The following is a 17,411-nucleotide window of genomic DNA, read 5'->3' as shown; positions in this document are numbered from 1 at the left end:
TTTTGGATGTAGGCCATTTTTAAAGTTCTTATTGAATTCATTACAATATTGCTTCTATGTTTTATGTTTTGGTTTTTTGGCCACAAGGCATGTGGGACCCTAGATCCTCAACCAGGGTTCGAATCCACAGCCCCTGCATTGGAGGGCAAAACCTTAACCACTGGATCCAAGGCAGTCTCCAGATTTCCTGTTTAATCAACAGTCAATGTCATTCTGATTAAAACCACTGTTAGGCTTTGACTTGAGGTAAGTGACTAGCAAATAGCTCAGTTTTGAGTACTCACTATGAGCCAGCACAATGCTAAAGAGGAAGCTCTTGCAGCACTGCTCGGCACATAGTAGCGTGCCATGCAATTCACCATCTTAACTGAGTACTTTTCAGAGTTAAAAGAGGGTACATAAAAAACAATGTCAGAACCAGAGGACCTTACCAGGCCAGCTAAGAATTATCACTCTACTGTTAGCTCTTTTCCCATGTATTAACTTGAACAGTATTCTCTGTTCTCCAAATCTGCATGAAGGGCCCACAACACCCTTCAGGTCCTCTGCTGCAGCACTGCTCACAGTCTGTAGCTCAAGAACATCTTACAAGTCCATCTACCTGAGCAGACAGCAGCTCTAAGGAGGTGGGTCTTGGATGTGTTCTGTCCTCCACTGCAGGCATCCACAAGGGCCTCCTGAAGAGTGGGTGCTCAATTTCTTCTGCGAAATGAACTCATCTGGTCTCTCCTGTCAATGCCTGCCTGACCCTGGTGATGCCACTATAGAGTGAAATGCCCTTACATTTTCATTTGGACTCTGTGGGAATGGGACCTTTATTTCCTTCACTGACATGTCCCCTGAAGTCCTAAATGCAGTGCCCAGGAGGTAACGGTACTCAGGCAATGCCTGTTGTGCTTCCAGCATCCTTTCCAACAACCAGGTAACACCTGGGGATTTTAATGACAGAAGGAGGGTGAACCTAGCATTCCTACTGCCCTGCATCTAGTTATAACGTCTAATTCTAGAAGACTGAGGATCAAGACGAAGGAGCCCATTCTACCTAGGCACTAGGCTTTATTTCTCTCTCGTCATGTGACTTTTTTTCAGCTGTGCTTTTCTGGCAGAAGCTCACATGTATCTCACCAGACAAGGAGGAACCCAACTTCCTAGCCCCTTCCGCCCCCAGACATGGCTCTCCATATCATGAGAGTAATCCATCTCTTCCAGCAGACCCCAGAGCACAAAATCCTCTCCCAAGAAGGAAAAGACCAGTCCAACACGCTTCAGTGAGCTAGAAAGGAAGGACAGAAGTAAAACATAAAGGTTGCTCTCTTTCCCTCCTGCCTTCTTTTCACATGCAATCAGCCCACAGTCCCTTTGCGGGTCAGATACAACAGTGGCCAAGCAGTTCAGCTGCCTCACCCCAGCTGCTTACCACCATCCAACCCCACTAGCAGAGCCCCATTCCACTCTCCAGAAGAAGACGAGTCCTGCTCTGGACATTCATCAGCATCAAGGACCAGCTGCAGTTTGGGGGCTAACATCCTACCAGCTGTCCAGCTGCCTGCAGCCATGCCAGAGACATCACTCTACTGGGGACCCTCCCCTGGCAGCCAATCAAATACATCATGGCCCACTTTACATCACCTCTCCTATGGTCTGCTCTCAGGCAACCCAGCCTGCAGAACACAAGTGGTGGTGAAAGTCATGCAAATACTTAAACAGCTCCCATAAGACATCACCCACTTTGTTGTTCCCACACTGTGTAGGATTTCACAAACATGCCTTACCTTTCACTACCCAGGGGGACTCTTTCTCCATCAGTGAGGGATCCTTTTTCTTTTCCCCCTCATTAATGCAGATATCACTGGAGCAGCCATTAAACCTAAAATGAAATTTTGAGGTAATTATCTGTCTTTAGACACAGAAGAAGGCTTTACAAGGTAGAGTAAATTCTTCCTGGAATTTTGTGGATTTTTCTTCCCGACCCTTTGTATCTCACTTTCCTACTTTATAGGACTTAAAATTCTTTTTTCCTGAGTCAACTTCACTAGGTAAAAAAAAGAAACACTTCTGGTTGTGGGAGGAAGGGAGGGGAAAACAAGCAAATACAATGGGGTCCCCTGGCCCCCATCTGTTCCAAATCTTCCCCTCACAGGATGTAATGTCTAAAAAGCAAGAAAAATACTCCTTCCTCTTGCAATATTAGGCAGGATCTTGCATGCAAAGAGAAGAATGTCTGGTTACTCTGTGGGCTTTCATCTGTTTTTTAACTCACACATGGCCGAATTACCCTGGCCACCCAATCCCATTTCCCTCTTTCCCCCCAAAAACCTCAGGTGCTCAGCAGGGCTCACCACTAGTGAAGTGCATCCTGGTTCAGCCAAGGAGCCCCCACCCCTCCACACCGCACCACCAACCCCTTTGGTACAAAAGATTTGCTCTAAGCCTCCCCAATGACTTTTGCAGATTTCTTAGCTGATGACCTGCCAAAGGGAAGCCAGGACCCCCAGAGGAAGTGGGCCACATGCTCAGTTGCTCAGCTGTGTCCGACTCTTTGCAACCCCACAGACTGTAGCCCGCCAGGCTCCTCTGTTTATGGGATTCTCCAGGCAAGAAGAATACTGGAGTGCGCCACCTGGGAGGGTAAAATGAGTGGGCTCGCTGGTCTCCACCTCTCCTGCGCCCTCATGTCCTGCTTCCAGGGACTACATAGGCGCAGATGTACATGCGCAGCCAAGGCTAGCGCATTCCAACAGGAAGGAGGTTCCCCAGTAGCTGCTACAATCCTACCAATGCCTTTCCAAGACGGCCAGAGTGCTATTTATAGGAAGCGGAGCCGACTGGGCTAGGCCAGTTCCACCAACCCTTCTTCCCAGCTTCTGTAGTTCTCCTTCAAATTAAGTGAAGAGGCCTTCCTCCCTGAATTGCCCAATTTTTACGCAAGGGCAGAGCACTCGTTTACATGACTGAGAAACCCTGACTGAGAGGGCAAAGGATCTGCTTGATCTGCCCCTCCCGCTCAGGCCCTCCAGCTTCCTCTGCTCTGGCCCCACCGCCCCCTCTGTTTTCCCGCATCGTACACCTAGGATTTCAGAAACACTCCTTTCTGCCCTCCCTGCCCCACATTCCCTGGTGCACCTTGGCACGTGCTCCACGTCATCCTTCCTTCCCGCCCCCTCACCCCTTCTTATCACAACCAACAAGACCCTGTGTGCTCTACCCTGGCGTGCTGCCTCCTCCCTGCTGTTCCTCAATATGCCCCAGGGACTTTGCACTTGCTGTTGCCGCTACCCAGAGCACATTCTTCTGGGGTGTTTGAAATTCTGGCTTCTTCACATGATATAAATTTCTGCCTTAAATCACCCCCCCAAGACGGGCCTTGCTCATAAAAACCAACCCCATTACTCTCTCCTTGCTCTACCCTACATGCCACACAACACAGTCAAAAAAAAATTTTTTTTAAGGGGGAGAGGAAGAGGAGCCCTCTTGGGACCAGCTCTCTGCTCTCTAAAACCAAGCCCAAAGAATGAACGTGCAGACACAGGAGTGGAAGGGGAGGATGGGACAAACTGGGAGAGTTGGATTGACATATATATACGACGGTGTATAAGATAGCTAGCTAGTGGGAAGCTGCTGTGTAGCACAGGGAGCTCAGCTCAGTGCTCCGTGATGACCTAGAGGAGTGGGATGGGGGGATGTGGGAGGGAGACGCCAGAGGGAATCCATCTATGTGTACTTATAGCTGACTCACTTCACTGTACAGCAGAAACTAACACAACATTGTAAAGCAATCATGTGCGCCTGCTAAGTTGCTTCAGTCTTGTCTGACTCTTTGAGACCCTATGGACTGTAGCTGCCAGGCTCCTCTGTCCATGGGATTTTTCCATGCAAGAATACTGGTGTGGGTTGCCATGCCCTCCTCCAGGGGATCTTTTTGACCCAGGGCAATTATACTCCAGTAATAAAATAAAAATAAAACAAATTAAAAAATAAAACCAAGCCCAACTTTGTCCCCATCTTCCTTTCTCCCCATCTTCCTGACTTTCTCTGCCCCACTACGCCCCCCCCCCAAAGACGCCATTTCTGTGGGCTGCCCTGCAAGAGGGTGATGGATTCCACAGGCCAGCCCCTCTCAGCTCACTTCTCCACTCCCCACAAATTTAGAAGGCCCTCAAGGAGCAGAGTGAGCTGCCTGAGCCCTATTGCACTCTACTGCTCAAAGCAGCAAGTCTGGGAGGCAGGAGAGTTCATTAGGCCGGAAAGCCACGCAGGGAGGCCCACGCCCTAGGGTCTGGTGAGTTCCAGGGGCTAGCTTGGAGGGCGGGGAGGGCAGCTAGTTGTAGAACTGGCCCAAGTAGGTTTCCACATAAAGGAAAAAAGTAAACAGATGAAGGCTCTTCCTCAGCCCTTTCAGCCTCTCAAGAGGAGAGCAAACCTTCAAGTGTTTGTCAAAAAGCTAATGCGATTTAAAAATGCTTTGAAAGGGCTGGAAGAGGAAACAGCAACTACTGACCACCCCCTGCACTGACCTGCAGCCTAGGCGCGCCCACTCTCCCCTCGCTCGCTCACTCTGTCTTGCGGGTACTGTTCACACAGAGACCCAGAAAATCGGAAGGTACCTTGGTGGAAGCGGGAACCAACCCTCATCCCCTGAGTCGTCCCCTTTTCCCGTCAAGAAAGAAGGCTTCACTAGAGCAGAAAACCGGCCAAACTGGAAAACGCGAATTCCACACAGCCATCACGGCAGGACACTCATACCCTCTCACGCTTGGAATCTGGGAGCTACTGAATGGGCCTGCCCGGGTCTCCCGGAAGCAGTTCTCTCTCCCACCCCACCTCCCACCACAGGTGGACCTCGTTAGTGGCAGCCCATTTAAGTTCAGGTGAAAGGAATTTCCAAATGGGTTTGCCCAGCAATTAAAGGAATGCGGCCTCCCCAGTGGCTCAGCGGTACAGAATCCGGCTGCAGTGCAGGAGTCACAGCAGGCATGGGTTCGATCCCTGGATGGAGAAGATCCCCTGGCGGAGGACATGGCAACCCGCTTCAGTATTCCTGCCTGGAGAGCCCCATGGACAGAGGAGCTTGGCAGGCTACAGCCCACAGGGTCACAAAGAGTCGAACTCGACTGAAGCCACTTAGCACGCAGGCAACAATTAAAGGAATAGAAACCCTTCTCAAATATTCCAGATTCCGGTTCTGTCATGCTCGGGCAATTTTACCCGATGTTGTCACCGAGTACCATCATGCTAGTTAGGGTGACCAGCCACCCGGGTTGCTGGGGACTTGTTCAGGTTTTAGCACTGAAAGTTATGCATCCCAGGATGGTGGGTTATTTACCACTCTCCAACCTCCTCCCCTCCCTTCTTTACAGTTTCATGTGGGCACATATTTTGGAAAAGCGGACTTCCTGATATTGCTCCCTAATCCTGATGCCCTTGCTGTGTTTTAGAGGGAAGGAAAGTGGTGAATGCAGAGGCTGAATTAGTCTCCTTCTACCAGAGCCTTTAACTTAGAAAGAGGAAAATAGGTAAGAATAATATCAAACCTGCAGCACTTTGCTGTATATACAGTACTTTGTTTTGATTAATCTATGAGGTTGGTACTGTTTCCAGACTGGAAAACTGAGGCCAGAATCACATATAATAAGTGGTAGGGCTGGCAGCCCAGTAAAGGCAATGACACCAGGGCTCACAGACTAATTCACTATATTGATCTGTGATCTGTAAAGATAAAGAGGCCTTGTCATTTTGACCACAGGCGAGAGAAACAACATGAAGCTACTTATGTGAGACTGAAAAGGCATAAACTCACACATGTGGAGCAAAACACTAAGGAAGCAGGATTGTGAGAGAAAAGGGAACCTTCATACACTGTTGGTGGGAGTGTAAATTTGTGCAGCCACTGTGGAACACGGTTTCTCAAAAAACTAAAAATAGAACTACCATGCATGTGCATGTGTGTGTTAAGTCACTTCGGTCATGTCTGACTCTGCAACCCCATGGACTATAGCCCCCCAGGTTCCTCTTCCATGGGATTCTCCAGGCAAGAATACCTAAGTGAGTTGCCATGCCCTGCTCCAGGGATCTTCCCAACCCAGGGATCAAACTCACAGTCTGTCTCCTGCTTTGGGAGGCAGATTCTTTACCACTAGCATCATCTGGGAAACCCTAGAACTATCTAACTTATGACCTAGCAATTTCACTCCTGGGTATAGATCTGAAAAATACAAAATCACAAATTAGAAAATATACATGTACCCCAATAGCAGCATTATTTATTATTGCCAAGATATGGAAACAACTTGTGTTCATCAACAGATATATAAGATATGAGATATATATATATGGATGTATACACACACACACACATATATATACACACAATGGAATATTACTCAGCCATAAAAAGGAATGGAATGTCACAATTTGTGGTAACATGGATGGACTCAGAGGGTATTATGCTAAGTGAAATAAGTCAGAGTAAGACAAATATTGTATATTATCACTTATATATGGAATCCAAAATGTACAACAAACTAGTGAATATAATAGAAAAGAAGCAGGCTCATAGATACAGAGAATAAACTAGTGGTTGCCAGTGGCAAGAGGAAAAAGGGGAGGGCCAATATACACGTAGGGGGCTAAGAGGTACAAACGATTATGTATAAAGTCAGCTATATGGATATACATACTGTACAAGATGAAAATAGAGCTGATATTTTATAATTATAAATGGAGTATATCCTTTAAAAATTGTGAATCACTATATTGTACACCTTTAACCTATTTAATATTATACATCAACTATACTTCATTTTTTAAGAAAAATAAATGAATTTTTAAAAACTGTATGGAAGCTATGAAAAAGAAAGTGGGATTGTGAGACTGTGACCACAGATTCTCCTATAGATGAGACTACTAGCTGCTGTGAGGTGAAGGCCAGGTTCATATCAGTCAGGACACTACTGCCCTGGTGCAGAGTCTCACCACATTACCCACTAACATTGGCCATACCCCTATCCACACACCCAGTGACTGCCAGATGCATCCATTAAAACTCCAAAACTGACTGACACTCTCAATAGCTGCCCTTGATAACAAAATCCAGGCCCCTCAGCCTGACTCTCATCCATTGCCTTGAAGATAAAAGTGGAGGCCAACTTTACAGGAACCAGTTTGGCAGGATAGGTCACAAACCTTAATAAATGTTCAAGCCCTCTGACTTTATAATCTCCCTTCTAAGAATTTTTCCTAAGGAAATGGTTGTAACTGGCAGTGACTGGGAGTAGGAGGTGACATTTTACACATAAAAGTGTTCATACATAGAGTTATCTCAAACAATGAACCTGGAATAATGCCCATGGCTAACAATAAAGAAATAGTTAACTAAGCTATGATGTATCTGATCCATCCATTCAACTGGCTGTTATGCAACCACTAAAATGTATGTTTATGAAGAGCTGAATATAGCATAGAAAATGCTTGGGCTACCATGTTAAGCAAAACACACAGAAAATAAAATTAAATATATAGACAGTGTGATCACAACTATCTGAAAACAAAAACACTACTTACAGTGAAAGGACTGAAAGGAAATGAATAAGATGAAAAAGAACGAACACTTACCAAGCACTCCAACTGCTTTACCTTCTTGTCTCATTTAACCTTCACGGCAAGCCTACCAGTTAGGAACGATTTTTAACCGTCACCTAACCAGAGCTACAAAAGGATAATGAAGCTGCCCAATGGATACCCACCGTTAACAGTGGGGGTGGGGGGGGAGAAGGGATCTGAACAAGATGTGCCCAATTCATGCCCTTACACTGCCTGCTGTACCACACCCAAAAGCAGACAATAGCTTGACCTGGCTAGAGAAAGAGCTAGCAACTTACTGTCCCTCTACTTTCTTTTTTCTGTCCCTCTACTTTCTACTTTATTTTCCAAATTGTTTTAACTATTAGTACATTTTTCCTTAACTTTTTCTTTCCATTTCGAAGCTCATAGAGGCATATAACATCTGATGGGTCGTACTACTTTTTTAATGTGGAAAACAATAAGCTTACACTAAATAACATACAAGGCAATATCAATTCTTTCATCTTAAATTCTCCACAGTTTGGCTTTCTGCTATCCTTCTGGCCACATTTCTAACTATTCCTTTTTCACAGTCATTCAGTCCCCAAGCTAAGTTATCTGGTGACATGGTCTGATCCACGAGCTAGAAAGAACAGCCCTGGGGGCGGTGAGGAAGGTGGACAGTGGAGGCAGGTGGTGCAGAAGGTGGGGGCAGGTGAGGGACTGAGTAGAGGTGGCCCTCGTGAAGATGCCCTGGCAATCTAACACACATGTAATACATGTAACACACACAGGGAAAAGACATGCCCACAGCGGCCAAAGGAAAAAAAGTGTGCATGGAAAAGCATCAGCATTAGACAAAAGAAACAGCAAAAGGACCTGGAGTTGGAATATAGGCTCCCTCCCCATTTCAGGGCCTCCTGGCTGCATCTGCAAGGGAGCCAGGAGAGGGCAGGCCTCCAGTTCCCAGGCCCGGGGAACAGTCAGGATAAGAGGACTGGGGGGAAGGAGGAGCACCAGCATCCACACCACATGGCTTTCTGGACCAGACCTCCCCGGAAACGGCCTTCTCTAGTTGGAGGGAGACAGAGAGTTTGTGAGGAAACAAATTACAGCTTGGCTGCAGCTAAGCAGTAGCAGCACAAAGTGTGAAAAGTTGCAAAAAGGATGCTCAGATTTCACTAACTTTTCTCAATCCCTGCACTTTGGAGGGCTTTCCAAGTGAGAAAGCCACAATATTGCTGGAAGAAATAATATCAAGAGGAGGAACCTTTTCTACAGTAGTTCTCAGCCCTTGAAGGGCCCCAGAATTACAGAAGATGGTGAGTGTTTAAAATGCATATTTTCAGGCTCCTCCCCAAACATTCTGATTTCATTGATCCTGCTCAGGCCTACAAGTCTGCATTTTAATGAGAATTTCCCCAAGTTGTTCTTATGTTAGGTTCCAGTCTACCTAATAAGAAACTCTAACAGAGCCTTGGTGGTGTAAGGTCTTACATCTGACATTTGGGGCACATTTCTTTCAATTATGTTATCTTTTAAAAACATATTACAAAAAAAAAAAATATTACAACATTTTCCTGGTGCCTCAGTGATAAAGAATCCATCTGCCAATGTAGGAGACACAGGTTCAATCCCTGAAGTGGTAAGAGCCCACGTGCCTCGGAGCAACTAAGCCATGCACCACAACTACTGCTGCGGCGCTCTAGACCGAGGCGGTGCTCTAGACTGACAGTGCTCTAGACCGAGGCGGCGCTCTAGAGTGAGGCAGTGCTCTAAAGCCTGCGAGCTGCAACTGCTGAGCCCACGTGCTGCTAACTACTGAAGCTCGCACACCTGGAGCCTGTGCTCCACAAGAGAAACCGCTGCAATGAGAAGCCCACACATGGCAATCAGAGTAGCCCCTGCCCACTGCAATTGGAGAAGGCCTGTCCACAGAAATAAAGGCCCATGACAGCCATAAATGGATTAAAAAATAAATAAATAAATCTTTTATACAAAAAATATATTACAATGGAAATTCTTTGTATTATTTTTGCAACTGTCTGTAAGAAAAGTTATTTCAAGAATTTAAAATATATATCCAACCAGTCCATCCTAAAGAAAATCAGTCCTGGGTGTTCATTGGAAGGACTGATGTTGAAGCTGAAACTCCAATATTTTGGCCACCTGATGCGAAGCGCTGACTCATTTGAAAAGACCCTAATGTTGGGAAGGATTGAATGCAGGAGGAGAAGGGGACAACAGACGATGAGATGGTTAGATGGCATCACCAACTCAATGGACATGAGTTTAGGTAAACTCCAGGAGTTGATGATGGACAGGGGGGCCTGGCCAGCTGTGGTTCATGGGGTCGCAAAGAGTCAGACACGACTGAGCAACTGAACTGAACTGATACGAGTAATATATGCCTATAGTAAAATATTTGTAATAACATCATATTACCTAAAGTGGAAAGGGGACAACCCCTTCACCATTCCCACCACCACCACCAGCCCCAGTCCACTCTCCAAACTCACCACTGTGAACAGTTTGGTATATATTAAGCAAACAAGTCAGAAGGTGTGTTTTTCATTTTTTAACAATAACTAATGCCTGAAAAAATGTGATGAAAATGATACTGAAGTTGTTAAAGTGCAAATTAATACAGCCCTTTTGAAAAGTAATTTAGCAATGTGTATTCAAAACCACAAAAATATTTTGTACACCTTATATTATATGTTATATGTTAATTATAGCACAATTTTTTAAATTACAATTAAAAAAATACTCATACTCGTAGACCTACTGATTCCATGTCTAGGTATCTCTCCAAAGAACATCACTCTCCTAGAATAGTATGTAATGAGTTGTTTTTTGTTTGATTTTTTAATTTTATTGTAGCAAGAACACAAAATGAGATCTACCCTCTTAAATTTTTAAACATATAGTACATTATAACTCACTCTAGACACAGGGCTAGGTCTCTAGAGTACAGCAGGTCTCTAGAGCTTACTCATGTGTGTGCTCAGTCGCTCTAGTCGTGTTCGACTCTGAAACTTTATGGACTGTAGCCTGCCATGCTTCTCTCTCCATGGAATTCTCCAGGCAGGAATACTAGAGTGGGATGCTGTGCCCTCTTCCAGGGGATCTTCCCAACCCAGGGATCAAACCCAGGTCTCCTTCACTGCAGGCAGATTCTTTACTGCTGAGCCACCAGGGAAGCCCCTACTCATCATGTTTGACTGAAATTTTATGCCCACTGATTAGTAAACCCCCCATTCCTCCTCCCCGCAGCCCCTGTCAACCACTGTTCCACTCTTTGATTCTATGAATTTGACTACTATAGAAACCTCATGCTAAGTGGAATCATGTACTACTTGTCTTTCTGTAGCTGGCTTATTTCATTTAGAGCTATGTCTTCAAGCTTCACCCATATTGTCACATATTGCAGAATTTAATCCCTTTTAAAAACTGAATAGTATTCCATTTTGTGCATACACCACAGTTTATCCATTCATCTACTGATGTACATGTAACTTGGTTCCACATCTTGGCTATTGTGAATAATGTGAACATAGGAGTACTGATATGGCTCCAAGACGCTGATTTCAAGTCTTTTGAGTAATTCCCACAAGTGAGGTTGCTGGATCACATGGTAGTTCTATTTTGAATTTTTTGTTCCATAATACTCTTTCCATAGCAGCTGCACCATTTTGCATTCCCACCAACAGTGTCCAAGAGTTCCAATTTCTCCACATCCTCGCCAATACTTTTCTTCTGTTTGTTTTGCTTAAAGTGTTTATAGCTATTTATTCTTTCCCAAGGAAATCTGAATGATTCATCAGAGAGTAGCGATGACATTTAAGAAGAAGCAAGCAACTGACAAACAGCACTAATCAGTACATGGCTTTCCTTTACAGAGTAGAATAAACGCTCCAGAGTTGAAAAGCAATTGGCCACAAGGAAAGAAGGTTCACTTCTACTGTCCTTAGGACTCAGGTGTCAATGATTGCAGTGGCTGAGACCCATGGCTCAAAAGCACAGCCTTAATGTTTTCCAATATCATTTTCACTCAACTTTTTTTGAGGCACTCAGTGGGTGTTTTGTTTTTGGATAATAGGCATCCTGACCATGGGTGATATCTCACTGTGGTTTGATTCGCATTTCCCTGATGATTGGTAATGCTGATCATTTTTTTCACGTATCAGTTGGCCATTTCTATGCCCTCTTTGGAGAAGTGTCTATTCAAATTCTTAAACCATCTTTTAATCAGGTTATTAGGGGTTTTTCTTTAGGCCATACCCCTTGGCATGTGGGGTCTTAGTTCCCCAACCAGGGATGATCCTACACCCCCTGCAGTGGTAGAGCAGTCTTAACCTCTGGACCACCTGGGAAGTCCTAGGTTATTGGTTTTTTTAACTACTGAGTTGGAAGAAGTATGCAATCATTTAAAAATGACATCACAAAGACAAGGAAAATAGTGAAAGAAAGAAAACAGGATATAAACATTTGATATGATTACTTCTGATTACCAAATCGGTGTTTTTCTAATTTAGTTTTGCTTAGGTAGATAAACAAAGGAAATAAACCTAAATTGCCAACAGTGTGTTAGGGAGGTGGTATCTGAGTGATACTTTTTTTTCTCTATTGTTCCTCTGTTGAGAGGCTCAGCAACTCAGATCTTGCAGACAGACAGGCCTGGGTGAGAAATCCATTGCCCACTGTCCACGTGTATTAACTCTGAGGACTTGATGTTAACTCCCTGGGCTTCAGCTTCCTTATGGAAATAATGGGAAATAAAAAAATTTTCCTAAATTTGCTTTGAGAATTAAAATAAGAAAGCACATGGAAACACAGGATGCTTCTTGACCTCACCCAGTAAGTAGAGGTATTTTTCTATATTCTCTCTGTTGGGTCACATTTCACAAATCAATATTTAAATACTGGGGATTTTTAAATGGGGATTAAAATTTTGATAGCCCTCGTTTTCCTCATCAGCCCCTCTTCTAGGCCTCTGCTTGGTTAACTCTGAAAAAGTTGTTGTACACAGGGCTTTGAAGTGACAAGGCACCAGCCCCAGTTCACTGACATCATGGATGAGGGTAGGATTTGCAAGCTGTAAAGCACCTAAAAATGTAATGCATCACGAGTCCATTTTTACAGGATAACTCTGAAGGGACAGTGATTAAACAAAGTCCAAGTACCTGGAGTGTTTACATAAGATGCAATAATGCACTAAGTGAACTCATTAAATGCAATGGGGTGGGGGAGTGAAGATGGAGTGGAGAAGGGCAGTATGCCAACAGAATCACCATTTCTCTTCCACTGTCTGGGCCAAGGCTTCCAGGAGGAGGTGAGACTTCTAAAGGTAATGAAAAAAAGAATAATTATCTCAGAAAGCCTTTCAGCCAATCAGAAGAGCAATCCGTTGGATTATCTTTATCTAATTTACGGCAAAGTCTGTCTGTTAGGCTTCGCTCTACTGTCTTTCACTTTGGAGTTAATCACAAGGCTTACTCTGAGCCTGTGTTTATAGGAAGCCTCTCCTTTCTCAATTAAAATAAGAAAGTTATTGAGAAATAGAAACTAAATGATTATTATTTTATTATGATTATCTTGATGATGTGCTCAAGCTTACTTTTTCTAAAATTCCAAAAGTACTTGTTCAAGAAAATATAAAACTGTACCCAGTTAACTATGCATAATATAAACAAGCTACAGGGACATGTTGTACTGCACAGGAAATATAGCCAATGTTTTATAATAACTATAAATGGAGTGTAACCTTTAAAAATTGTGAATCACTGCGCAGTATACCTGAAACATTTAATATTGTATATCAACTATACCTCAACTTAAAAAAACTTTTTAAAAAAACTATATCTATAAACAAAAAAATCCTCTTTACTTACTACATCTAACATCTCCCTGAAGGGAACTGACGATTGGATATGTATTCTTTCAGACCTTTACTTTACCTTTACAAATATGTGGGACCATTCACATGGGCAAATACACACACACTATTTTTTCTACATCAATAAAAATCACACTCTATATCACTGCTACTTGAATTTTTCACTTATTAATAAATCAAATGTATCTTTACATACCTAGACATGCAGGGGTTTGTGAAGTAGTTATAGAACCTGGGGCCAGCAGACCTGAAGCCCAGCTCCCTAACTTACAAGCTATGTGACTGTGGACAAGTTACTTAACATCTCTTTTCTCATCTATAAAAATATTCTGATGAAAGTAACCAGAGGATTGTTGTGAAGGTTAAATGAGTTAACATCGTAAATATGCAAATATTATAAAATATATAAAGCACTTAGAATAGTGTATGGAGTAAGTTCTCTACACATTGGCCATTGCTATGATTTACTCTGCTTTTTCTTTTTTAATGGACAATTGTATTCCATCATCTGGATAAACCATGAATTATCGAGCTGGCCCCCTGCTGAGAGAAACAGGTGATTTCCTACTTTTGCAGAAGTGGGAATTTGTGAACACGGGTCTTTGTATACACAGGCAGGCACACTCTAGGGTAGGTTCCAAGGCATGGAATGTCTGCATCAAAAGTCATTCTCATTTTATTTGAAACATGGTGCCAAATTTCCCTCCAAAAGACTGCACTACTTTACACCCCTGCCAACGAATGGTGTATGCCTGCCCGTGTCTAGGAATCTTATCAACACTGGCTGCCTGGGTCTTTGGCATTCCCACTTCTGCAATCAACCTTCCCTAAATGAAAGCTCGATCAAAACCACCAGCTAGGCATTTGTCAAAGTCCCTGGGACACCTAATCCCTTTGTCTTTTCTAAAAGGAATCAGATGTTTTCTCGGCTCTGACAGACCCTCATTTGCCAGGACACAGCCCTGGGATAAGTATGGAAAACACAAATAAAATGTTACCCAGCATCCTCCAGAGAAGCTCAAGGGGGCCCACGCGAGGCCCCATGCTCTGCTCTCTATTACAAGCAAAAAGAGTTTCAGTCTCAGCTGGTGTTTTCCTGGGTGGAGATCAGAGCCAACATTTGCATACAAATACTATCCCAGGGCTGGAGGGAGAAGAGAATTGGGCTGGAAGCAGAGGCTCCAACATCCCAGTTGTCTTATCAATGGTACTGGGTTGGTGGGGGTGAGGGTGTGGGGGAGGTGAGTACCCCCATTCTTTCCCTGAATTCTCCATCAAAAGGGAAGCATCCCAGCACTGGCACTCCCCGTGGGGCAGCTTGTCATAAAACAGAGATGGAAGCTTGTGCAGGACTTAGCTAGAAATCTATGCCAAGCAGAGCAGAAGTAGGGCAAAGAGATGTGTTCCATTTGCAGGGCTGGGACTAGTCTTGTCACCTGCTTTGCACAGCTGGGTGAGTGCCCACCTGCAGCCACCTGGCTCTTTAGATCATAGCTCCTGTCAGTGACAAGATGACCACTCACTGGTGGCCCCTCCAGCCTCATCTCCATGGTTCCGTAGCATAGTGACTTCCAGCTGTGCTCAAGGACCTCTCAGAATCCAGGGGAGCTACAAAGGAGGAAGCTCCTGGTGTTCTCAGGCAGTAATGTCAGTAATTCCGAAGGCAGTCTCTGCTAAACCCTAGAGCCATTCATCTTCCAGACTTGATTTTTCAGGCTACTTCATGGCTCAAAACCATTCACCTTGGTTCTCCCAACTCTCTCCCTGTCTCTCAACATTCCCCAGGACCCAAGTCAGGTCAGGGAAGGGTTCCGGGTGAGTCTCTGAACAGTGGGCTCCATTGGTCACAGCTAATTCCAGATATGAGATCCAGGGACCCTGGCTCATGTCCATAACATGAGGAATAACGGAGACAATCATCTCAGGTTCTTGGAAGTGAGTTAAGCTTCCCCTTCTTATTCAGCTCATATGGGAGGGTCAGCAGGAACGAAAGGAGGCCTACAGACCCAAGGTCTCCCTTGGGACTGACCAGAGGCAGCATGTAGTACAGGAAAGGGACTTAAGCTCACTGTGCCCCGGATTCCTCTCCTTTGAGAGACGGAGGCTCAACACCCAAACATCCTGCTTTTCATTAAACCCACAAAGCAGAGGTTTGGGTATGCACTATGTGTCCTGGACACAGTGGACATGGCAATAAACAGACCAGTGCCTGCCCTCATGGAGGTCACATCCCCAGAGAGGTAAATACTAGGAGGAGTGTCACGCTTACTCCTTAGTAAGGAGTTCAGGGAGGAATCAATAAGCCAAGATCACACAGCTCCCAAGCAAGCTGCATGACTCCCAGAGACCCTCTCTTAACCAGAACATGAACAACAGCTAACCAGATGCTGGCAGAGCTCAAAGCCCTGAAGCTTCAGAGTCCTGGCCTGCAGAAGCCCCTTCCAAAGCCCTAGGAGGGGGCCTGGAAAGAAATGTGCTCACATGATTTTGGGTTTCTCTGAGTTTTGCCAAAGTCAAGTCTAAGCCACGAAGGGAAAGAGCACTGTTTCACCTCACCCCAGTTTCCCTCTGTCACTCCTGCCCTCATGCTGGGTGATGTCCCAGTGGCCTTGGGCATCCAAGGACTCTTCAAGTAGGAGTCAAAAAAAGTTTGAGGCTAGTGGGCTATGTGGTTCATGGTCACCTCCACGCATGCTGAATTAATGCTAACATCTAGTGCAGGCCCAACTCCCAGGAGTCCTCCTATACACAGGGCCCACTAGCCTCTTCCTGAAGCCACAGGAACATGTCTGGCAGCACCCAACATTGACATGTGTGGTAGGAAGAAAGGAGAAAGGCTTAAAATGTACAGCGTCAGACACCAGCCTGTGGGAAATGCTTTAATTCCTAGACCTGTAAAATCCTAAGTGGAAGATTTGGTTCCCCTAGTTGCAGGAAGTTCCCTTCTGTCAGAAACACGCTCCATGCTTACAATTATAACATACCAGAGCTTCTTTTACATTTTTGATGGGAACTGTATAAAATAGAATTCACCGAAATTCCTGTTTATGAGACACGAACAAGCAACACTACAAACAGTGTGTGTGAATTTGCTCATTTTCCACAACTAAACTAAACGACAACCCCTGTGTTGATAGCAGCATTATTCACAATTGGAAAGACGTGGAAGCAACCTAAGTGCCCATCAACAGATGAATGAATAAAGAAGTTGTGCAAAATATATACAATGGAATACTACTCAGCCATGAAAAATAAAATAATGCCATTTGCAGCAACATGGATAGACCTAGAGATTATTATATGAAGTGAAGTAAGTCAGACAGAAAAAGACAAATATCATATAATATCAGCTGCATGTGGAAACTAAAAAGGTACAAATGAACTGACTTACAAAACAGAAATAGACCCACAGACATAGAAGACAAACTTATGGTAACCAAGGGAGGAAGGAGAGGTAGGGATAAACTAGGAGTTTCAAATTAACATATACACCCTACCATATAAAAAATAAACAAGAACCTATGGCATGGCATAGGCAATTATACTCAGTATCTTATAATAACCAAAAATGGAAAAGAATCTTTAAAAGAATAGATATATAGATATATGTATAACTGAATCACTTTGTTGTTCTCTTGAAACTAATACAACATTGTAAGTCAACTATACTTCCATAAAAATCAAAAAAATAAATAATAACAAAAAGCAAATTTTGATCAACCATGCCAGAGAAAAGGCTGAATTATCTTTTATTCTTGTTTCATACAATTATTTTAGAAGTGTTGTTTGTTTGTTGTTTGTATGTTTGGCTACAGGATCTTAGTTCCCCAACCAGAGATCAAACCTGGGGCCCTGGCAGTAAGAGTGTAGAATCCTAACTACTGGACCCCTGGGGAGTTCCCAGAAAATTGCTTTATAAAATTGTTATCAAAGGAAGAAGTGATCACAATGA

At 44.1% G+C, this 17,411-nt stretch overlaps 1 protein-coding gene across 6 annotated transcripts in view; it reads right to left on the bottom strand.

The window, feature by feature from the left end:
- The window catches only part of LOC133062507 (uncharacterized), a 267,806-nt gene that overhangs the window by 206,368 nt on the left and 44,027 nt on the right, over positions 1-17,411 (bottom strand). For all 6 annotated transcript variants that reach the window (XR_009694183.1, XR_009694182.1, XR_009694184.1 and 3 more), the window contains exon 3: positions 1,773-1,867. Coding sequence is in view for 1 of the 6 variants with exons in the window: in XM_061151607.1 (XP_061007590.1) it covers positions 1,773-1,867 (95 nt within the window). In the remaining 5 variants the exon portion in view is untranslated. The remainder of the gene's footprint in view (positions 1-1,772; positions 1,868-17,411) is intronic.

The sequence above is a fragment of the Dama dama genome, chromosome 9 (assembly GCF_033118175.1).
Source record: "Dama dama isolate Ldn47 chromosome 9, ASM3311817v1, whole genome shotgun sequence".
NCBI classification, from domain to species: Eukaryota; Metazoa; Chordata; class Mammalia; order Artiodactyla; family Cervidae; genus Dama; species Dama dama.
The sequence above is the reverse complement of the archived record's forward strand: the minus strand, read 5'-3'. Positions and strand labels throughout refer to the sequence as shown.